General features: G+C 35.1%; 2 protein-coding genes across 2 annotated transcripts; both read left to right on the top strand.

The window, feature by feature from the left end:
• The first annotated feature begins 3,010 nt into the window (after window positions 1-3,010).
• On the top strand, window positions 3,011-10,864 carry LOC126821834 (uncharacterized). The gene is made up of 7 exons (XM_050550340.2): window positions 3,011-3,084; window positions 4,596-5,170; window positions 5,622-5,922; window positions 6,169-6,279; window positions 7,896-8,096; window positions 8,534-8,818; window positions 9,827-10,864. Exons 2-7 carry the CDS (start codon window positions 4,646-4,648, stop codon window positions 10,015-10,017), a joined length of 1,614 nt encoding a protein of 537 aa, XP_050406297.1. The 5' UTR covers window positions 3,011-3,084; window positions 4,596-4,645; the 3' UTR covers window positions 10,018-10,864.
• Window positions 10,865-12,860: 1,996 nt separating this feature from the next.
• Window positions 12,861-25,141, top strand: LOC126820341 (serine/threonine-protein phosphatase 2A regulatory subunit B'' subunit gamma). Its single transcript, XM_050548219.1, has 12 exons — window positions 12,861-13,039; window positions 14,126-14,244; window positions 14,966-15,070; window positions 15,678-15,790; window positions 16,287-16,455; window positions 17,205-17,249; window positions 17,759-17,902; window positions 18,186-18,322; window positions 18,876-18,951; window positions 19,497-19,634; window positions 21,775-21,902; window positions 22,337-25,141. Exons 1-12 carry the CDS (start codon window positions 12,961-12,963, stop codon window positions 22,443-22,445), a joined length of 1,362 nt encoding a protein of 453 aa, XP_050404176.1. The 5' UTR covers window positions 12,861-12,960; the 3' UTR covers window positions 22,446-25,141.
• Window positions 25,142-25,526: the final 385 nt, after the last annotated feature.

Here is a 25,526-nt window from a genome sequence, read left to right as displayed (position 1 = left end):
TGTTAATTGGGCTGATGATCTATCTGACGATGAAGTCGTTGATGTACCAGAATGGGCGATGAACAGAAACTTGTATTTTAACAGAAACAGAATCAACGCCAAATCATATTTTATTGATGATGTATTTGGGTTACCTACTATTTGGGAATAATATTTATGTCAGAGTTGCATCAACTGTGAATTCAACTCAATTGTGAGGATGTTTGTGAGAGAATTGCATCAAGCGGGAATTCTGCTGTATGTTTGTGCGAGAGTTGTTTCAATTCAATTGTGAATTCAAGTGTATGTTTGTGAATAAGAACGGTTTATGGTTGTTTTAAGTGTGAATGTATGTGTACATATATATATATATATTTATGAATAAGAATTTGTTGTTAAGTGTTAATTTAACCGTTAGGTTTGTCAATAAGCGTGCTTGGAAGATTGTTTAGGTGTTAATTCAACAATATCTTGTTTGTGCGGTATGAATTAATATTGTAAGTACCAGTCACGACTGATTTTGGATGAATGAGCATAGAATTAGTTTTAAATTATTGAAATAGAGAGGGATACGAAGAGGAAGAATTTTCTTATTAAGTGTTGGGGAGCGGGGGATTTATTTATCATTTTAGAATAATATATTTACAATACGTTATATTTTAATTTTTATACAGTAATCCATATATGCAAGAATTTTTGAATCTTAAAATAAAAATGCATAGTTTTTCTTAGGTTATATACGGGTATTATTTATATTATTTTTTGGGTCAAATTTATACAAGATTATAGTTTTACATGTTTTTGAATTTTGTAATAAAAATCCTAATTACAATGTGTGTATCTGTTGTATATAAACTGATGTTATAAATTAATGGTTTGTGTGCCTTGTACAATGTTAGTATCCAATCGTATAGTTCTAACAAAGTGTATAGCAAATTTTCGCAATACATGGGTTGGATGGTGGACATGTTGTGGCCACTTACTTTACTAAATGGAGAGGCATGCTGATGTAAGCACAAAGATATAGGGTTCAGGGACTGATATTATTTATGTTAAAGATGAATATAAGCCCCTCCACACACACACACTCCCCTATGGCTATCGACGCTGTCCGAATTATTTAGCACACTCAGGTTGTCACGAAATAAATCCCTAAAAACATCGACCTCGGCTCCAGTTTTCGGATAATCGATGACTGTCTGAGACGTCGGTCTAGTTAAAAAAAAAATACTTACTTTGACTGACGCTGTCTGGTGAATACAGTCTGATTCATTTGGTTACAATCTGTATCTAGAATTTAGGTTGGTCATAGAGTGGGATTTCAGTTGTTGTATTCACGGGCCAGAATAGCAGTTAAGCCGTATTGGGCCGTCTAGTTTTCAAAACGTTCTGGGTAAGGAGCTTCAGACCCATTTGTGGGTAGTCGGCTTCTAAACGAGTATTTTTTGCGGGCATTTCGTCCTCCACCCCCACCCCCACCCCCCGGTAAAAAAAACAAACATCGGGATCCTATGCTTATTCATTCATTGCAAAACAACCCAAATCCAAAACACCCAAATATCTTGTGTGTGATTTAATTGGCTCGGCGTAAAAGTACAGAAATTGACCTCGCCCAGTAGGGCAGCTCATGATTTGTGCTGAGACACATCAAGTGATAACTTTAATTTGGGAGTAATGATTTAGCTGATATTTTTCAGTCGATACTTCAACTTTCAGTTGATTTCCTTGGATGCAATCGTTATTAGTACTGGTGCATAAAAAGAAAATTTAACTTGGTGTATGGAAGACAGTTTTTGACATAATTCACTTGTGAATATTTACAACCAATTGGTGATAATTCAAAATAAAGATAATTTATATGTAGTTACTGCATTTGCTTTGTCAATGATAGAGAATGGTCCCTCCTGATCGCTGATTTAGAATCCTTAATTTCTAACTAAGGTCACGGGTGTGCAACCTCCTATCAGCAGACTATAGACCAAACCGCGACTAACGCTTTTGTGTTCCGTTGTTTGCTTGGCAATGGCAAAATCAACGCGTATGTGAAGGGGGTATTAAACAAAATCGAAAGCAATATTTGGGGCCTAACCTATGGAAGCCTATAACTACCATTCATAATTTCTACTTTTCGCCTCTTCAGAACACGAAAGTCGAAAAGTCGAAAGTAGAAGTTACGACAAAATGTGAGGCGACAAGACGGTATACAAGCCAAAATGCAAGTCGAAAAGTAGAAATTAAGAAAAAACGGGGGGCGCTATTATCGCGGTGTGTTATTTCTTAATTTCCTATCTTCGAGTTGATTTTGGCTTGTATACCGTTTTGTCGCCTCACAATTTGTCGTAACTTCTACTTTTCGACTTTTCGACTTTCGTGTTCTGAAGAGGCGTAAAGTAGAAGTTAGGAATGGTAGTTATAGGCTTCCATACTAACCCGTTTCCCTGTGGAAATTTGATATCCGCGTGTCGCGATAATCTGTAATCTGATAGCAATGTACAGAGTCTGAAATCCAACACCGATGTGTTGTTTTTATAAGGGTTATGCAAGTAAAGTTGTGTTTCGGGGACACATATTTATCGGCCTTATTTCTGGTGTCAGATAACAACAAGAACCAATTGATTTTATCCATGGATTACTGATAATATAAATAATGCGTTGCAGAGTATGGCTAAACCCTGCTGACAATTCGGGTATTGTTCAACTGCTCATTCATTCAAGATCTTCGCATTAGCCTATAAGAATTTTAGGGTGAAGGGGTGAATGGTCTTTTGAGTCAAGTAACGTGGTTTCGATCCTATTAAGGTTGTGTGGGACGAGGAGTAGGTTCGCCTAGGGTTTACCCCGGGTCCATACCCTGGATCGTGTTAAGTAATTGTTGATCATAAGGCACAATGATTGTGGCAATCTATATTACCAACAGTATGTCACTCTCTCTTTTCGTCCTACTTAAATCTTGATACTGTCCATATACAATTACCTTTGTACACAGCTATATTTACATGTCATACATATGATATACAGTTACATGGGAGTGTTAAATATTAACGTATACAAGACGACTTTCGAAAAGCAAAGTTTTATTATACTATTGGATCCATAAACCTAAAGGTGGGATATTAATTGTTTGTTTTTGTTCCTCTATATTTGACAAGCACAAGACCTCTTTAACTTGCGTTTAAACCAGCGGTTGCTAGGCAAGATACGCCCATATTTGTGAAATAGATGTGAAAAGGCTGACTACCAAAAAGCTCCCCACATCCAACGTTTGACGCATACTCTCTTCACTGCTATATAATAGCTTTGTGATCGTTTAGTATTGTTTCTGGTTATTTTCGTAATTCTTTACTCTAGGATTCCACTTTAAACATTGTGTATATCTAGAGAATCTCCTACCAGTCTTTTTTGATATCAAAAAATATCAACACAAGTTGATAAAGTAACAAAAAAATACGCTCTGCCGAGTTTTTTTTTTACTTTATCAACGAGTGTTGATAGTTTTTGATATCAAAAAAGAAAGGTAGGAGATTTTATTTATCACCCAATCCCTTCTTACATGCACAAATAGATAAATATAATTCTTTGCTGTAAATTTCACTTTTACTGAACATTACGGCGTAGTGATACATCATTTTTTGACAGCAATTCAACCATTGCAAAGTCCTTTATATTGACCCAGTGTTTCCATCACGGTCAATTGAATAACAATAGTTCATTTTTAATAGAAAAAAGTTACTTTTAATAAGGAACTGTTCTTTGAAAATAAAAAAAAGTAGTTCCTTTTCAACTGACCAATCAAATTCATGTAAAGCGATATCTCCTAAGGAGATATCGCAGTAGATTATGAAATATATCACACAAGCGATATCTACTGTAGAATGTATTATTGGGTGATAAATCTCTATAACTTTAAAACGTTTTCTTTAACTCCGATTATTCAGTTTATGGTTACACACAGGAATAACAATACCACAATTCGTTTCTACATTTTTATGTCAAGCTCTGGATACATAAATTACAAGCACAGATTACAATCATTCTCTCTACCTCGCGACCCCACCATTTCGTAGGACAAGTTTACTGACGTAATCTCACATCACTTGGCTCTCCCATGGTGGCTTAGCGGGACGGTCTAATCCTAGTGGTGTCTAAATGATGTCTGAATGATGTCTATTTCCCAGCCTCTCAGTCGAGGAGACTGTGGGTATGATGTTTCCCTGAACTCAGAATGATGTCTTCTCCAGGATCTCTCAATGATGTCTGACGGAAAAGATAACCCCGCTCTTCTTATATAAAGAGGATACGTGCATGAGTCATGTATTGAGCCCCGGGAAATTAACCAGGTACTTCCTTTATCTGATGGGTCAGCTGCACAGACGCTACCCCGGATTTAAACCCATACTAATATGGACACAAGGAGGGCAGTTGCCCGTGTGTCTAAAGCGTGGGATTGCCATATTTGGATTAGCAGACTATGATGTCATTGCCCGATTTTAACCTACCAGACATATCTTTGTTAACGACTTCAATACATTAACCAGAGCATCTTTTACCGAACTTAGGTAACCTCTACAGTATATAGACCCTATAGTATTACACAAATACTGACGCTTTCATTTCAGAAAACAAATTTTGTTAAATCTATGCCAAGTACATTTTAAAAGTGAAAACAATGTCTGAGCACAAGATCTTTCTGCAAGAGCACAAAGATAAAGTGGAAAGTAACGTTAACAAGTTGAGGGAAGCGGCAAATGGTGACGATGCTAGTGCAAGGAGATCGGCGTTAATTTCCGTTATAAACGATACCTTTAATTGTTACCTTGCTAGATATATGTCGAAAAGCTTTCAAGAGCTGATAGAGCAGCACCGACGAGATGTTTTGGACACCATCTGTAAAAATACTGAGATACTGAAAAGCTTATGTGATCTTCACTTGAATCCAGATTCGGAGATATTGTCCATGACTCAAGATTTGGAGATATTGTCCTTACAGCTGATGGTGGAGCTTACCGATAAGTCGGATGATTTATGTAATGCTGTTTGTCAAATACCAGAATATCTTGCTTTTTTGAAGGGAGTTTTAGATAGCAATAATACTGTTGATGATGATGACAAAGATGGTGATGACAATGATGGTGGTGATGGTAGCGGTAGTGGTGGTAATGATGATGATAGTGATGGTGATGAAATATCAGATGTACGTATACCGAAGCTTTATGGATTTCACAAAAAAGTGTAAATTAATATTAGTATGTGCAGGTCTGCAGAAAGACCGCATCACAAATAACAGTACACGAGAAACATTGACAAACAAGCAGAAAAGACATAGACAATTTTTGACCGGACAGCGGCGCATCGGAATAATCTTATTTCGAATTCCAACTGTCAATGATTATTTAACGTGCACGCCAACGTTTACACTGTTTCTTGCCCTCGGCCCTGCACAAATGAAAAGGGAAGCCACACTGAATATTTTGACGAACTCTCTTGGTCAACTCCAGGATCGAATTCCAGGATTGTTGTTAGTGAGCTAACGGGTTAACCACTGAAACACCGTGGCTCCAGAAACGTAGTTGTTTCAGTTGTTGATTTATTGACTGTAATACGAATTATTATATGCGTTACTTAATTGTTTTTTGTTTTCGCAGGGCAAGAAAAAGCGGTTATACTTCGTCATTACCATTGTCCATAACCTTGCGAAGAATGAAAACAACCTGTCTGTGTTACGTAATTGCGAATTACAACTATCGTTGAGAAAATACATATATGATGATGATACAACTATTGTTGCTCTTCTTGGTTTTGCTGCAATTATGTCCGAGGAAGAAAACATGACCATTGAGGGCCGTGGTTCAATAATTAAAACATTAATGGATGAACTGGAAAGCAGCCTAGATAGCGATGTACACATATCAATAGGTGGTTGGGAAAGTATCGACTTGGAAAGAGGTAATTAATACTATATTCACTTATCAAAAAATATACTGAGAATTTCACAAATATTGACCGGACAGCGGCGCAACGGAATGATCTTATTTCGAATCCCCCCGTCAATGATTCTTTAACGTGCACGCCAACGTGTACACGGGGCGACTAGACACTGTTTCTAGCCAATAATAGATCTTTACACTAAAAATAAATCATGTGCTATATACATATCGCCTTTACCGTATCTTGTTCTTTCTTATCGTGCAGGAATTCTCAATCTAGCCAGATGTGACGACAATAAAAAGATGTTAGTGGAACAAAATTGTTTGCCTAACATGTTGAAGATGGCCAAGTCTCAGAATCCAACTGAGCGGATGAGTATGTTTTAATCTCCATTTGATTTGGGGTTTTTTGTTGTTTTGTTTTTTGTTTTTTGTTTGTTTGTTTTTTGTTTTTTTTGGGGGGGGGGGTGTTAATATATTTCGCATACTGAAAGCACAAACATATTTACTTCTCGTATTAAAGAGAAATCCCACATATATTTCAGTTGATAAGAATCCGTTATTTTAGTCTTGCATCTTTGATCAGAAACTGTGCATACGTTTGTCAGAGGGATTTGGAGACGAGCTATACTTTCATTTTGTTGGGGGTTTTGCAGCTGGTAATTAAAATTTTCTGACAATTACCGCGTTTAATTACCCATTGAAAATTGGTCAGTTTAAATCAACATTGATGTTGTTGTCTTGCCGTGAAAAGGTGGCTTCTATGGTATCCAATATTTAAAGGACAATATTGGTGCCAATCATTGCCACATATGTGATAGAGCTGGTTAAACACATTCCAAATATAATTTTAACACAGAGATCATTGCTACGATAGCTGAGTAATACATGTACATGTTTCCTGAATCGGAAGTGACGAACGCCAAAGGAAAACACGAGTCATCACTCTATATAACAGACTGATGTGACGAGTGATAACAAATACACGGCCGAATTTCTGCTCACTAATGATTCCTTCGAAGACCAAAAGTTGTTATATGGGACTGTAAGAGGATACCTGACAATTCAATAAAGTAATTGAATGTCATTAGATAAGAGAACACGAGAAAAATAGAAATAGTCCGTACATTCCTTTGTTTATATTCATTCTATACCTTATAAAAACATGGTAGTGCACGGACTTTTTCTGTTTTTCTTCCGTGTTCACTTTTCTAGTGGCAGTCAATTCTTTTTATGAATTGTCAGATATTCTCTCGGTCTCACACAACCACTTTTGGTCTTCGAAGGAATTATTAGTGAACAGAAATTCGTCCGTGTATCTGTTATCACTCGTCACATCAGTCAGTTATATAGAGAGATGACTCGTGTTTTCCTTTCGCGTTCGTCACTTCCGATTCCGAAAACCTGTATTACCCAGCTATCGTACAAATCGAATGATTAATTTCGAATTAACAATATGAAACATTTTTGGTAAGGTTTTTGCTTGTGACAAGTCGAAAAAGGGCAACAAGTATAAAGGATCTCGAAAACTCTAACCTGTAAAGTGTTTTCAAGGTTTCGGCGATATGGCACATGAAACTTGGCATTGTTCGCCTTTACTACAAGATGAACAGTCCTAGTAAAGTAGTTCTCCCGGTGAACGAATACTTAATCCTTAAGGACTGGTGACATTTTTCTCCTGTATAAATGAAATGAAATGGGGTTTAACATCCTACTGTTCTGCTTCGACGGGGCTAATTGAGACGGTCATATACAGTGTGCTCTTTTATCGAATTCCATCTACCAAGGGTTCTTTTACGTTCACGCCAATGTGTACACGGGGCCTCGGTTTTTCGTTCCATCCGAACCACTATACGTTGTCCCTTGCCAGGCCCTGACAAGCGGGAACCACTCCAGAAAATCCAGATGAACTTCCTTGGGTGTATAAAATGTTACGAAAGTGTGCCGCAGATTCATGTTTAAAATAACTATAAACTGTATTCCATTTTCCAGTTGCCTTGAGATGTTTATGGACGCTTGTTTTTGATGATGACATCAAAAAGAAAGTAGTTGATGAGCCCGGTATGGTTGATTTTCTTGATGGAAAACGGCGATCACCAGATGAAGAAAATAAAGACGATACAAAACTTTGCCATAATATCCTATGGACTCTACGAGATACTCTAACAAAATCTGGTAGATATGAAACAATTGGTGAGTACCTAGAAGATGTTCCAGCTTTGTTTAATGCATGCTATTTGCACTGCAGATTAAAGCCCATCCTGTGTGCTGTCAAATCCTCATCGGGAGCTCGCCAAGGTATATATCTGTCGGTAGTCCATCTCATTAATGCTCGAATGTTGGAACTAGCTTGAAGATAACAAAGGTAACTTCATTAACTCGCTCATCTTTTGTCGATGGTTTGATCAAAACGTGGGTAATCGTCTCCATCATCCAGGCTATTGATGATTAAAACGCATCCCATGTTGTCATTGATTATACATGTACTTCCATCGATAACATTCTGAGGGTCAATATGAGCATCCCCTGTATTTATAAGATCACTTGTAGCAACCTCTAATAATACCTGTTGTTGTTTTGATATGTGTATTATGAATTTTTTCCATTGCCATCCAAAATCATTACTGTAGGAAAAGAAATGAGTGTGGTTTCAGTGGACGATGGTTGCAAAGAAGGCGATTTCCAAAATTTAACGGAGGAAGAACAACCTGTTGGCCAGATAATGATGAGTTATACTTTGGATAAACAGGATTCAGTGATACAAATACGAGATCAACTCAAGGCTAACAATTTTAGGGTATGGATGGATAACGAAGCATCAGCTCTTGAGGCGATGATCAAAGCTGTTGATACAGCTAAGATTGTAATCATGTGTGTCTCTCGAAAACACAAAAACAGTGAAAAATGCAGAGCTGGTAAGTACGTCTAACTCATTTTACGGTATGGTATTCAAGACAAAAACGTTTAACCTCAGAATTTTTAAAACTAATGCAATGATTTTAGCGTGGAGCTTACTGTCGTCATCCCTGGTCGTCTATCCATTTGAGCACAATTCCGATTAGGGCTGCACAAAATCGAGTTTTTATATACACTGTATATGGATTGTTCGTCTATCGCTTTAAAGAGAACTCTAATAGAAATTAAGATCCCGACCTGGGTGGGGATGTTCCTGGGGGTTTTGCTGGCCGTTTTCAGCTAGTCATTGGACTTTAAGCCTAGATTTAGTTATTAGATTTGGTACCTGCCACTGATAACCTGTAAATCTTTTAGTCTTTAAAATATCTTTGGAACTTGATTGGTAGTGTTTTGAAGAAAACTAGACAATCTACAGATCATGTTTAGGGATCTGAATTGTCTTGTTATCTTGTAAATTGTATTTTTATGGAAATGTATGACATACATGTTTGTAGGTTTCGTAATATTAAACTCTACTGAATCAATGGTCTGGGTTATTGATATTGGAAATGAAATGAAATGGGGTTTAACGTCCTACTGTTTTGCTCCGAACTGGGCTAATGAAGACGGGCATACGCCATACAGTGTGCTATGAGGGAAATTGTGCCCGGAAAGCGGCACTACGGCCTACTCTTATATCGAATTCCAACTGTCAAGGGATCTTTTACGTGCACGCCAATGTGTACACGGGACCTCGGTTTTTCGTCTCATCCGAATGACTAGACAGCTGTCCTTGCCAGGCCCTCCGTCCTGCATCACTGACAAGGGGGAACCACGCCGGAAAATCTGGATGAACTTTCTCGGCCAATGCAGGGATCGAACACCCGACCTCCAGGCTAGCGAGCCAGCGCCTAACCCACTATTAATATTGGTGAAAATATGCGAACAAAATAAAATAAAGATTAATTTATTTTAATATGATTTAAGTAAAACCCAATTTTTTCATGAATGTGGACTGTCTCTTCCAGCGGCCGAATATGCCATTCAGAAGAAAAGAAGGATTATACCCGTACTGATGGAATCAAGTTACAAACCAGACGGATGGTTGGGAATTATTTGTGGAGAAAAATCATGGTATGATTTCAGTGATGGCCAGTTAACAAATTCAAACATGGAAGGATTTCTAAAAGCAGTGAAAAATGTCAATGTCTTGAAATAATCTATGTTACTTTACGTTAATCCACAAGCCGCACCATAATATGACTACGAAAAGGTTTTAATGGATGTGATTCAGTTAACTTAAATTTGTAATGGTTTCATTGATTATGGTTTTATTGGTGCCAATGAACAAACATAATGCCAACAAGACTTTTATTTATTGGTGCCAATAAGCAGGCATAATGCCAACATGATTATGATTTATTATGATTCTATTGATGTCAATAAACAAGCACGGTGCCAACATGATTTCGATTTATTGTGATTTTATTGGTGCCAATAAACAGGCATGATGCCAGCATGATTTTAATTTATTAAGAGTTTATTAGTGTCAATAAACAAGCATGATATCAACATGAATATAATGATTTTTGGTGCCAATGAACAAGCACGATGCCAATGTTTTCGATTTATTGTTATTTTATTAATGTCGATGAACAAGCACCTACTCCAATATTTGATTTATTTGTGCCAATGAACAAGCAGGATAGTAACATGCTATTTATTTTAAATATATAATCGATAAAAGAACATGTTAACGTTTATTTCAATACAAATGTATTTTAAAATTCACTTTTATTTATCACGATAACGATCATACAAGTCATATAAAAGTGTTTTAGCCACCATGTTCTTTTTTTTTAAAAAAAAAATAAATAAAGGCTGAATCATTTTATTTGGCTTTCACAATTTTAAAATTCACTTTCATTCACCATACTAACGAGAAGTTAATTGATTAATGTTGTTTAATTTTAATAGACAAACAGGGTGCCACCGTGGTCCATTTATTGTAAAAAATGGAATCATTGTAAACAACTTTCACAATTAAAAATGTATATTAAGGATAGCTTCCCATAAATGTATGAAGAGTTATAGATATTGTTTTGTTTCATCTACGTCAATGATAATAATATATTAAAGCTGAATATCATCATGATGCTACTTGGACCGACCACAGGACATCTCTAACACAACTCAATATCGGGCGGTGCCGTGTGTTCTAGATAGAGTAAGCATACGCAACCTCTCGCACTTCACTTATTACAACCTATAGTTATGACAATAAATGGTTATGGTGATAATGTGTCCCATTGAATGCATAATGAAACATAGATGTGATTTGTCATGCCCCTTATTACGCCCACCAGAAGCACGGTTAGAAAGAAAGCTTGCAAAATATTATTACGGACTAACATACAGTTCAGTCTTATTTCAATAATTCGCTTAGCTGTGGGAGGAAACCGGGGCCACGGAGAAAACTCACGGTGTCGGGCGAGCAATCCTACCCCTTGGCACGTACAAGTGTGGGCTCCAAACCACGCCACTTAACTAATTGACAGACCTTATGCACTAAAGTGCACGCGTTAGACCACACGCCCCCCCCCCAATAAATCGGGTGGATAATTCAACGATTTCAATATAAAGAAATTTCGTGACGGGGTTCCGACATAAGGACCAAAAAAATGAAATGAGAGGGAATTAACTTCCTATTATTCTGCCTCATCCGGGTTAATGAAGACGACCATGCGCCATGAAGTGAGATTTCCACGGGTAACTGCATTTCCGACTTATCATCATCGAATACCAACTGCCAAGGGGTTCCTTTGCGTACACATGCCTTGTTTTTTAGCCCCATCTGAACGAATCTAGCATCGAAAATCCCGATGAACTTTCTCGGCCAACACCAGGGTCGAAACCGCCTTTTTTTTTTTTAATCAAATTCCAACTGTCAAGGGTTCCTATACGTGCACGTCTCGGTTTTTCGTCCCACCCGAATGAATCGGTCCTGTGCCACTGACAAGGAGAAACCAGTATACCAGTATCGAGAAATCCTGAGAAACTCTCTTAGTTAACAACTTAACACCGGGATCGAACCCCGACCTGTATCATAATCACCGAGACATCATGTTTTCCTGACTCAAATGAACAAAGCCACTAAAATAAAGGTTCATTGAAAATATTTCTAACATTCGATTGTTTTCTTCGTATACCGTACTTAAATATTTGATATCGGACTACATTAATTTGCTAATGAATTTTAAATTTTTAATGAAGTGAATATATTCAGTTAGTGGCCGAGAAAAAAAAAGATTTTACACAAAGGTGACAAACGATTATGCTAGATTATTTGCCGGCGCGAGATGAAACCGGTAGAACAGCATTGATAATATGGTATTCATTGCCTATTTAATATGGTTTCCAGGGTCACGGCGTACACGGAAACGGCTAGGTCAAAAATGTGAAAAGATCTTTAAATGCCCCTCTCTTCTTTTATTAATTTAGTTGGCCAACACACGATTATTTTGCGCTATGGGTATTTTTTGTTCTGTTTTTTTTTTTTTTTTTGTCGGGGGGGGGGGGGGGGTAATAGTGTCCATATTGACTGACATATTTAGAAAAGTGGGACAACCCATCAGGATTAAGTTTTGGCATTATATGTTCCCTGTATATCATCGAATTTTGTTTTTTACGCCAAACATATTTACCCAGGCCTTATTTTAATCAAGAAAATGTTTAATGCCCTGATGTGTCGTCTGCTATTGTATCGTACGGCCGGTTACAGTTCAAAATTTGCAATAAATTAACTTCAACCTTCGACAGGCCGAAAAATGATAGGCTACGAAATAAAAACTTTACGGTTTTTTTCCTATTTCCGAATTTAGGGGATATCTTATTACATGTGGGGTGCAAAACATAAACTTTGAACAGGTTTATGCATGATTTAGCTTCATAATCTTATTGTCTTTGAAAAATTAAGCGGCATGCTTTGACTTGTCAACCGCGAATATAAACAGAGTTACTTTACTTATGATTAAAGGTGGCGCACTTTCCACTGTTGTCCAATCAAGTTGAAGCGGGTTCTAAAAATTCAAAGATGGTGGAAAATTCATCGAATTTATAACATTTGCAATATATTTATGAAAAAATCAACAGAAAAACTGTAATGACCCTTACAAAAACTTTGACTTACAGAATCATGGATATTAAGTCATCGCTCAGAAGCTATGTCAGTCGCAAAAAGGGTATATTTGTTATATTTTTCTATACAGGAACATCATCAGTAGTGAGAAAATCTATGTTTATAATTTACACTTTTACAGTTTATATATGTCATATGGACTTTTCCTTCAAGTTTATTAATAATGAGATCTAGACAGTCTTTTATTCTAAATTTCTATTTAAAATTCTTAGGCCTATTATCCAACTGTGGCAGCGGAAGGTATTTCCTTTTGTTCTGACATCAGAAAAATTATCATTCGTGCCTTTTGAATCAGGTTGAATTGATGCATAACATTGGCAGAAGCTTAAACTTATATCAGAGGCACAGGGTGCATACTATATACTTTATTTCTGAATTAGTTATTTTAGAAACGGATATTCTTATTGCTTCGCTCTTTATCCGTTACAGACACATGCTCTTATACAACTAATAAATGTGATAAGAAGACTTTTCCCCCATCTCAGTTCAAAGGCTATTTTGTAATCCTTACGTCTATTTTTCACCGTGATTCTTCTTTCATCATCAAGAGAAACCATTTCTTGCCATATCTGACACAAATTTATAATAATCCAACACTATTTTCATGTAGAATTGTGCGATACAAAAACACAAACAACATTCATTTGAATTTGTACGACATTATCAAACTCACAACTGCACAAACCGGTTCATACATTAGCTGCGTTGAGCCAATATTCCAGATTTTGGAATGGAATTTTACCACAAACATGATTCTTTTTTAAGGTTTTTTTTGTCACTTCAGTAGCCTACATGTAAGTAGCCTGTCACTCTTAATTATCCACGTCACACATGACTATCTATAGGTACACAAAAACTCTTAAATTGTTTTGATCCTTTGAACAGAAGTATGACAAGTTTTCATGAGCTGTACATTGTAATATCACCACAGGGTTCAAAAGCATCACTTTGTATGTCATTGCATGTACATGTATATCAACAGATGCTACATGAGGTTGTGAATAGTATTTTACTCCAACTGAATGTTTTATTATATGTACTATTTACTGTCAAATAAAATCACACATTTTGACCTGCTTAATTATTGTGTTAATATTTATGAAAATATGGATATTTTTGTATTTTCAAGGTCAGAAATCTGAAGAACGAGACAATAAGGAAGAAGAAATGGAAATGTTTGATCAGCTGTATAGAGAATGGAAAGGTGTAAAAAATAATTGTAAATATTTACCAAGTCTGTATACAAAGGTAAGTACTGAGTGATAAACTTACCACTTGTCACTTAGGCTACTCTAAAGAGAGAATGACATTGTTTCATAGCAGGTTCACAAAGCTCACAGTTTTGTTTTCATCTTTTTAGGTTTTATTTTGGTGCATATGTTTTCAGATATTGCTGATAAGGGCTTTATGGTAATTAAATGAAATGGGGTGTAATGTCCTACTGTTCTAATCCGAACTGGGCTAATGAAGACTGGCATACGCCATACAGTGTGCTATGAGGGAAATTTTGCCCAGACAACGGCTCTAACTCTTATATCAAATTCCAACTGTAACAGGATCTTTTACGTGCACACCAATGTGTACACAGGACCTCAGTTTATCGTCTCATCCAATTGACTAGAGAATTGTCCTTGTCAGGCCCTCCGTCCTGCATCACTGACAGGGGGGAACCCCGCCGGAAAATCTGGATGAATGTTCTCGGCCAATGCAGGGATTGAACACCCAACCTCCAGACTAGCGAGCCAGTGTCTCACCCACTTAGCCACTGTGACCCCTAAAGGGGCTTTACTGTCTGCACCTTTAAAGTAAGATACTCGTTAATTCTGTCTCTGACTTGTCACTATCAGTGTGATGAAAGGGCTGTTGATTTACACATACTTTCAACAAATTGATATATTACAAATTATGTACAATTTATAGTCTTTTGTACCTTTACCTAAAATGAAGATCTATCTTGTGATTATTTTAGCTACCAACAACCGATGAACCATTGTTATTGAAATTAAGAGAAGATTCTAGAACCAATTTTTTACAGCGTAGAAGTCAAGAAATATTAGAAAATGATGAATTACAGGTAGAAGACAAGTTTGCAATCCTTTTACTGAGTTTAATGGTGACATGATGTACAATGTATTCATATTGTAATTCTGTCAACTTTGATTCCCCGGTTATAAGTGACAAGGAGTAGGGTCGCCTGTCCAACCCCGTGGCTTTTCTCCTGATTCTCCGCTTTCCTCTCACTGCTAAAGACCTGTATGCGCAAGCGAATTATTGAAATAAAATTGAACCATGTTTTAGTCCCGAAATGGCCTGATTTGTGTCGAGTGGACGTTAAAACCCCATTTCTCTCTCATATTTGTCAACTGCAATAACACTACAGGCACTACACTGATTTCAAGGATGTGATTAAAGATCGAGCATGATATTGAGCATGAAGCAGGTTGTGCTTACTCTTAATGGAATGTTTCAATCACCAATGTTTCTGCCAAAGACCAGTTGGCACGTATTTTTAACTTCTATGATTGAAATCTACCGGTACATGTATCATCTTTCTGTACCCAGATGCCACAGTATATTATTCACCACAGCTTCTCTATAAAAGAATTTGAATGTAAGTTTTAGTCTTATGATAATAGTTTGATTATGAGTATTAAGTTTGTAGTAATTACTTTTATTTTCAGAAATTATGGTTTTTATTAGATAAACATCACACACCTCCTGTATTAGACGGGGAACAAATGATTAGTTATGAAGATTTTCTTCTTGTATCAGAAAAAGCTGGGGCAAAGTGCAAGTAAGTATGCAAATCATATTCCAGACAAAACAATTTTCATTTCTCTGCGACATGAATTATTTGATGTTTCATTGACCAGCTATTAGTTAAATGTAAATAGTCACTGAATCTTTATATAATACTGTCAACAACATTTTGTCAATAAGATAGAATATATATAACATTACTACAAAAACATTATTATTATCAGATCAATTTACATGCATTCTGTCTTGAGGCAAAAGCAACAATTTATTTTTGGAAGATAAGGAAATTCAGTGAAGCTGATTTTTTAGTAGTGTAGTAAAAGATATTATTTTGGGGACTGACATCTGATCAAAACTAGTCACAAGACTGATCTATACATGAAAAAATTCGCAAAAGTGGACGAAGATAACACAGCAGACCGAAAATATGTACACTACTTTAATAACTCAAATTTATATAGTATAAATTTATAAGATGTGCTACGCTGACATGCTCTACTAAGTTAGTAAACTATTTTGATATTTTTCAGATCTTTTTTTAATCCATCAGTATTTTGTAAATTAGTTCAAACAGATCCATATGGTAGAATCTCCATTATGCAATTTTTTAATTATATTATGAGAAAGGTGTGGTTACATCAAACTAGAATAGGTTTAGCTTTATATGATGTTGCCGGTCATGGCTATCTTAGAGAATCTGTAAGTTAATTTTATTATTTCGAAAGACCAATAATCAGGCCATGTATCTGGTTCTCAGATAATCCTGTGTCATTTAAAAAAGGGCTGCATGATCTTGGCCCTGTTTCTCGGAATCTTAACTAAAGATATAATCCAAATTTTAGTAGATACTTCAATTTTGATTGGCTAAGGACTTATATTTAAATCAATCTAATATTATCCAATCAAGTTACTAAAATTCGGATTTTATCTTAGTTAAAATTTCATGAAACAAGCCCCTGTTTTTATTCCCAAATACACTCTCATTAATCACAGGAAGTAACTCTAGAAAAAATTGGAATGAATCCAGGAATGTGCAATAAGCTCATATGTCAAATATACAACCCTGATATATGTTACTGACAATCATTGATAATAGTAGATTATACAGTACATTCCTATAAATAACATGATGAAATAATTTAATGTAGTGACTTGAAATAATAGGTTATGTAAAATCATCTAGCCCAGTAGTGATCCTTTGACAAAATATAGACACAAAAATAGAAACCTCCCTTCTGCATCATATTTTTGGTAAAGATTGTCTAAGAATCTGGATAGTTATTTTTGTATGGCCTAATTTTCCTTACTAAAATCTAACAAAAGTAGGGCTTGAAAAGCCTTCATTGCATGTACTAAAATTGTAGGTCTAATGTTAATGGATAAAAATGAACAATCTATCTATTGTGTCTTAATATGATAATATTTTGTTACTGTTTTTGTACTTACAGGATTTAGAGAATTATATATTAGAACTTATACCAACACTGCCACAGGTAAGTGCACATAAACTTAATAACTTTTTTAAAGCTACAAATAATTTTGGATATTTCATGACAAGTTCAGCCAGAATAATTAGGCTGGAATAAATAAACCTTTTTTTGCATGATAATATGCATTTCTCATGAATTAAAAATAAAATGATAGACTTGAATTCCTTTGCTTACTGTACCGGTCCACAAACAATTAATTTATTGTCGACAGCTTGTTGAATTTATACAGATTTTTAATACTGCTGAAATATTTATGAACTGTTCTGTTTTTGTTAATACTGTTGAAATCTTTACGAGCTGTTCTGTTTTTTAATACTTTTGAAATCTTTACCAGCTGTTCTGTTTTTAAAACTGTTGAAATCTTTACCAGCTGTTCTGTTTTTAAAACTGTTGAAATCTTTACGAACTGTTCTGTTTGTGAAACTATTGTATGACTGAGATGATCGTGAACTACCATTTAATAATTAGCACACAAGAATTTGTCTATTTTATTAATATTTTTATTATTTTAGTTAAATGGTTTAGAGAAATCTTTCTACTCTTTTTATGTGTGTACAGCAGCTAGAAAATTCTTCTTTTTTCTCGATCCTATAAAAACTGGTAAAATAAAGATAGTTGATATATTGACCTGTAGTTTCTTAGATGATTTTTTAGAGGTAAGTGTACATTTTGTCTATGCTAGCCAGTATAATCTGTTGTCTTTAATCATACTAACTGTTGAATATGCATAGTAATATGCGTAATACCTAATTCAACTCTCTAAGCATGATCTGAGCGATATAGGAATCCTTGCAAATTGCAATATTGGTAAAGTTGAATCTCTAATATGAATATCAGTCCCAAAATGATTCAATTCTATTCAATATTTAAAAAGATATGATCTGCTGTAATATCATCAATCTATACAGACCCTAACTTTTATGTTTTTTAATATTTCAGTTACGTGACGAGGAATTGTCTAAAGAATTCCAAGAATCTAACTGGTTTTCTGCCCCTTCGGCGCTACGTGTTTATGGCCAGTATTTAAATTTAGATAAAGACAGAAACGGAATGTTAAGTAAAGAAGAATTAGCAAGGTGAGTTTATTATCTTTCGCCGAGCTACAGCATACACAGGAGTAAATCCACTCTAAACAATAAATTGTCTTGTATGGCTTTTAGTTACTCTTGTTTTAATAATCTACTTTAATATTTTGGTGACACCATATTCTACACGACTTCTAAACATGTAATATTTAAAAGAGAATCAATATTTTTTTATGGCATACAGTATGTCTGAAAATTCTTAGGAATAGCTGTGACTTCTTTAAAACCAATTCTAGGGTTTTATGACTTTCCAGAATCGTAACCCTATGATTAAATTTCTTTATTTGTGGTTATATCAGCCTAAAGGTTGTTTAGACTTGAAATGGGTTCCTCAGCAGTTTTAATTAGTATAATTCACATCCACTAAAGGACTGTTTGGTTTTGAAGAGAGTTCAAATATAAACTGAATGAATAAATAAGTAAACAGAAAATAATATTATTGATATGTTTGGTTTGTAATGGGGATCAGAACTAATCTGATACATGCCATCAGTGAGGAATGGGGTTACGTTTTGAGCACCTTTTCCGTATTATTTTATTACAGATATGGAACTGGCACATTAACAGATGTATTTTTAGACCGAGTGTTTCAAGAATGTTTAACATATGAGGGTGAAATGGTAGGTATATATGTTGAGGAATTCATTATAGTTGAAATCATGTATTCTTATGCAAATTAAGTAAAGGGGTAAATTGTTGATTGCAATTTGAAGATACCGATTGGAATGTTGAAAGTACAGTACAGATTGTTATTTGACAGTACACATCAAATTTATAAAATACATATTGCAAGTACATGTGTGTATTGCAATTTATGAAAGTACATATTGCAATTTATGAAAGTACATATTGCAATTTATGAAAGTACATATTGCAGTTTATTAAGTACAAATTGTAATTTAAAAGTACATATTACAATTTATTAAGTACATATTACAATTTATTAAGTACAAATTGTAATTTGAAAATACAAATTGTAATTTGAAAATACAAATTGTAATTTGAAAATACAAATTGTAATTTGAAAATACAAATTGTAATTTGAAAATACAAATTGTAATTTGAAAATACAAATTGTAATTTGAAAATACAAATTGTAATTTGAAAATACAAATTGTAATTTGCTGTATTTGAAGGTAAATACAATTCAATATTTATATTACAGGATTACAAGGCATACCTAGATTTTGTTTTAACAATGGAGAATAAAAGAGAATCTCAGTCATTAAGATATTTATTCCGAATCCTTGATATCAACGGTGCTTCTAGTCTTAATGTATTTTCATTAAATTATTTCTTTAGGGTAAGTCAACTCATTGAGTGTGTGGATAAAACTAAAACTTCTGTAGAGTTATGAAACTCACATTTAATTTGGATGATTATTGTTGTTACCTGCATCCATTATAGTTTATTTTCTTGTGAATGCTCTTCACAATATCATTATTTTCAGAGGAATTTTTCACATGGTCGCATGGAAGAACAATATAACTCTTTATTTTATAACTACATGCAAATACAAGCAAATATCATTGAATACAGCCAGCGAATAACCTATGGTTGTATTCAATGGCTTGAAAACGTACTACTTTTATCCAGAATGACGTCACTTTCAGAATTACGTCAAACAGTAATGACGTCAACACTAGGCAACTACAATTTTTGTAAAAAAGTAAGAAAAAAGGGCGGAACCTATGATGAATTCTAACGTTATTGGTGATGATTTTTTTTTTGTTGATAATCTGGATAGTACAGTGTATTTTGAGATTTGCATGTAGTTATAGAATAAAAACAGAACTCAATGACCATTGGATGTCGCTCGGGTTATTCAATGGTTCACTCAAGTGTATCCCTGCTGTGGAATACTTTTGCCTTTATACACTCTCTTGAACCATTGAATAACCCAAGCGGTATTCAATGGTTATTGAGTTCCATCTATATATTATAGCCCCGAAATAACCTTGTTTTCTTTGAGTGGACATAAAACACCATTTCTTTCTCTCTCTCTTTCTCTATTTAAATGATTTCGTTATCTCTCCAATTATAGACCGGGAGCCCAGGGGGTCAACCTAGCTGAAAAGTGTACCAATTTTCTCCTATATGGTATCAATGTATGTATATCTGGTATCATCAGAATGTAAGTCTGCCAGGTTTCTGGTGGTGGGTGTGGTATTCCACGCCGTAAATGCCATGACCCCCAACTAGGGTAGATTAGCTCAAAAGTGTACCAAATGAAAATCGTACAGCAGTGTACCATATTCACCTTCAGGTATTACAAAAACATTCTGACAGACATTTCTAGTGGTGGGGTACCCCTGACAGAGCTATGTAATTGCCAGACATTTGTAGTGGTGGAGTATCCCTAACAAGAGTTATCTAATATTTAGACCAAAGCTAGGCTAGATTAGCTCAAATCTGTACCACCTAAAACAGCTTTGAAGTTGTTCAGTACCACCACAGGAGTCATGAATGACCACTGCCAGACAGTTTGTGCGGTGGGTTACCCCTAACAGACACGCCCCAAAATGCCACGCCCCCAACTAGGCTAACTTCGCAAGCACTGTTCCCGTGTTTTAAAAAATTAAATTTTTAGCCAGGATGCGTAGAATACTAATACCTAGCACATATGGAAGAGGCGATAAACTGCGGTTGCAAGAAATTGATTTTTGGGAAAAAAACGTTTTATGGGGATTAAAATGCGTTTTTGAAAAAAAAAAATGTTCCTGCAACCGCAGTTTAACGCCTCTTCAATACGTGCTAGGTATTAGTAATCTACGCATCCTGGCACAATTTTTAAATTTTTGGACCACGGGAACAGTGCCGACTAATCTATCCTAGTTGGAGGGTGTGACATTTTGGGCGTGTCTGTTAGGGGTAACCCACCGCACAAACTGTCTGGCAGTGGTCAAACATGATTCCTCTCGTGGTACTGAACAACTCCAAAGCTGTTTTAGGTGGTACAGATTTGAGCTAATCTAGCCTAGCTTTGGTCTGGAAATTTGATAACTCTTGTCAGGGATACTCCATCACTACAAATGTCTGGCAATTACATAGCTCTGTCAGGGGTACTCCACCACTAGAAATGTCTGTCAGTGTGTTTTTGTAATACCTGAAGATGTACGGTACATTGCTGTGCGATTTTCATGTGGTACACTTTTGAGCTAATCTAGACTAGTTGGGCGGCATGGCATTTTGGGCGGGGAATCCCACACCCACCACCAGAAACCCGGCAGACTTACATTCTGATGATACCAGATATACATACATTGATACCATATAGGAGAAAATTGGTACACTTTTCAGCTAGGTTAACACCCTGAACTCCCGCTCTATTACTTCAAAGTTATTAATGTCTTTGAACACTATGTAGTCCAAGGTTTTGGTTGATTGTTTTCTGTCCAGTCCTTAATTGTTTTTAGGATATCATAAGTAAATGTATATTTCAGGCAATTCAAGAAAAGATGAAGTTACATGGACAAGAACCTGTTTTATTTCAAGATGTAAATGATGAAATATTTGATATGGTTAAACCAGCTGATCCACTTAAAATAACATTAGAAGATTTGATCAATTGGTAAATATGCTTGTAATACTTGTAACAGCCATGATTTCATAATTTCCCTAATGTTCAGAGATGAAGTACGAGGGCTGACTGAGAAGAAACAAACTTCTGCCACCAACATGTACAATCATTGAATGAATTATAGACATAAGAACTGCAACTGTAGTGTTATTATTGTCTTTGTACCAGATCATTTTGTGAACCTACCCATTGAAATCATCAGAAATGGACAAAACTGGCTATAGAGCAGTCATCAAGTACCAGTAAATGAAAGGACTAACCCCATATATTCAGATAAATCATGACTTGATGTATTTTATAAGTCTAATTTTGTCTTGTTATTTACATCCTGATTTTACCAACACAATCAAACGTGTTTCTTGTAATTGAATGGTAGAATTTTGAAATTTCAATATTTTGAATTTGATTTCTTCGTTTAATTTCAGTGGAAAAGGTGATACAGTTGTCAGTATTCTCATAGACTTAAATGATTTCTGGACTTATGAAAATAGAGAATATTTAGTACCCGAGATTAGTGATGAGACGGACATCTGATCATGTCCATATAAAACATTCCAGAAAACTACACAGTTGATTTGAAAGGGTTGGTGCTACCCAGTTGTCAAATTTTGAAAGGGAAATGAATGAATACATATTTTTGTGTCACAAGTAAAGTTTAAATGCTCATACATGTATAACTACATGTATTTAATGTTGTCATCATCAAACTTTGGAAGAATTGTGTTGTTAACAGTTAACATCTGTGATAACTTGCTACACAGTATACTTCAGTAAATCCTGTACAGTACATATACTGGTACTAAGTACAGTAATACAAGTATATGGTGTACTGATTAGTCACATTAGTAAATTGTGTACTAAGTACAGTATGCATTTTAAGCATTAACAGGTACAGTAAACGAGTTAATCATTTATAGGTACAGTAAACGAGTTAATCATTTACAAGTACAGTAAACAAGTTAATTATTTACAAGTACAGTAAACGAGTTAATCATTTATTCTACAATAAACGAGTTATCCGTTTACAATAATGCTAGTAAATTGTGTTCTACATGTATGTACAGTGCAAGTACAGTAATACTAGTAAAGTGAGTAATGATAATATTACTGGTAAATTGTGTACTGGTACAGTGATAATAGCAAATTGTGTACTGGATTCATTATACTACTAGTAAATCATGTACAGGTATATTATGTTTGTAAATAATGCATGGCTCAAGAACACAGAATATAACAAGATTGTTAACTTTATTTTATATGTTCTTTGACTATTATGGGACTGAGATTCGTGTGTTTATGTATTTGCTGTGTTTTTACGACATATATACAGACATTCCACTACCATTCTGTTCTTTGTCTTTCTTATCTTCTACATGTATCTAAAAGATTTATTATATTTTGCCTTAAAGTAGCTAAGTCTCTAACTCAATATCATCCAAAATCTTCAACATTGAAAACATGATTTATTTGTCAAATTAAATCAACATTCATGTTGTGATCTTACCGGAAAAAGATGTGCTTTTGATATCCAATATTAAAGACAAAATAAACATTTTACCATTGGTACACGAATCATGTACCATAATGCGCTTCAGCCCCGGTTGTATCAAGAGACTCGAGGGACGAGGCTAGACACATTGCACCAAATCAAACGGCGCATTTAGACTGTAATAACCAGACGCTAGATATTTGCACTCAATTGAGACTTCTGGCTTATTTCGCCGAACATAACTGATTTGAAATTGGAATAAAACGGAAACCATTGAATGTAAATCAGTTTATATACATTCATATTACAGTATTATATGCGTTGCGACCCACTTTTGTGAATTTCTAGGTCTCAAATGTTAGCGATTTAGCGCCTTTAAATACTGTCAAGAAAATTAAAGCATTAATCATAATTTCCTACTTCCCCAAAAATATATTAAAAAATGTTATTAATTTGTTCAAATGTTCTGTAGAAATGTCTAGTTGTTTTAAAGCGGAAATTTCAAATTTTTAAGTTATATTTTTAATATTTATTAAAATAAAGCCTTAAAATAGATGGTATCCATAAACAGTCCTACCTTGTTAAAGAATAATCCTATTAATCCTATAATTCACTATTGCCAGCTGAGAAATTGGCAAAAATATCATTTTCAACTTCAAATTCCAACGTTGAGGAAATGGCTGACCATTGTTTTCAATAGGAAAACAAGGGAGGTAATTCTGTTGTTATTTCCTGTGTAAATGAGTTTTAAGTGTGAGAATGACACCTATGATCGTATAATAGTGAGTTGACTTATGTTTTGACTTTCTTAGAAAAAATGAAATTCTCGATTTAACAAAAGTTCTAACCTGTAACCATGTTTCAGTTCCGTCCATACATGCGTTCTGGCTCTGGGTCAGTAAAAGTTAAGTAATTTCATACTGGTCATCCTGTCATATGATTTGTTTATACGACAATTGGGGCAATCACGGAACAAGGAGGAATCAAGGGCTATTATTTATTAGACTACACCTTTGTTTGGGGAAGATTAAAGGTGAAAGAAGATTCACTGCCAATTGATGTTTTATCAGCCTACAATTAGTCATGTGTTTTTCTGGGTATATTTAATGTAAAATAAATGGTTACTAATACAGTAAAGATATAGCCTACTGAAACAAAGATGTGTGTCCAATATTAGATTAAAGCAGTATACACATTAGCCAAATCAATTACCGCTGAAATTCACCTAGTTTGTCCAGTGTCATTCGCCTGATTTTTAGAATTCATTACCCGATCACCGCTGGTGTCGAGTAGTCTCAGTAATTTCGGGAAGTCTCAGGATTGTTTAAACCATGGTCGCTGCCATGATTAATCATGTGACGCCAAAGGTGATGCAATCGACTGGGGAATCGGACAGAGAATTCGCCTAGTGTATCCACTAATTCGGTTGTATGGATTAGGCTGCCATTCGGCGTCCATTGATTCGACCGATTAATTTGGCTAGTGTGTCCACCGCTTTAGGTATAAGCTAAAGCTTTGGGCCTCAAAAAACTTCAGATGTATTTCCTTTTGAAATGGCATAAATTGCTATAAAGTAATCCAAAGGCGTCCTCTGACCACCCGAAATATCATAGTCTAAATCTGACACAGTATTTGATATTTCTCTTTGAATCACAATTCATTATCATTTATCAAAACTATAGATGTTTTATGTATAAATAATATTGTTGTGATAATTACAAATAAACTTATAAATAGTTAACGGTTATTATATGATTTTGTTTAACACCCAGGGGAAAAAAAACATGGTTAAAATATATGTTAAAGGTCCTTTAAAGGTTGTTCCCAAATCATAATGAACACCTAAAATTCTTAGTTTGAGAAACTTGTTAGACACCAGGGAAAATATTTGTCAATAATTTACTTTCAATTTATTTTTGTACGCGGCAATGTGTCTTTAAATATAACTTCAGCTTATTGCTCACTTGATTGATTACGGGTGTATACTTTGTGATTGCACCGACTCCCGAATTAAAATATTAGGTTTTTTTTTTATAAATTCGGTGGAGGTCCGGGCCCCTGGCATTTTGCCAACGCTCAATGGATCTGACACTACTGTTTTTTGGTTGTTTTTTTTTTTTTTTTTT

Source organism: Patella vulgata, chromosome 5 (assembly GCF_932274485.2).
Source record: "Patella vulgata chromosome 5, xgPatVulg1.2, whole genome shotgun sequence".
NCBI classification, from domain to species: Eukaryota; Metazoa; Mollusca; class Gastropoda; family Patellidae; genus Patella; species Patella vulgata.
Note: the sequence above shows the minus strand (reverse complement) of the source record. Positions and strands in the feature narration are given on the sequence as shown.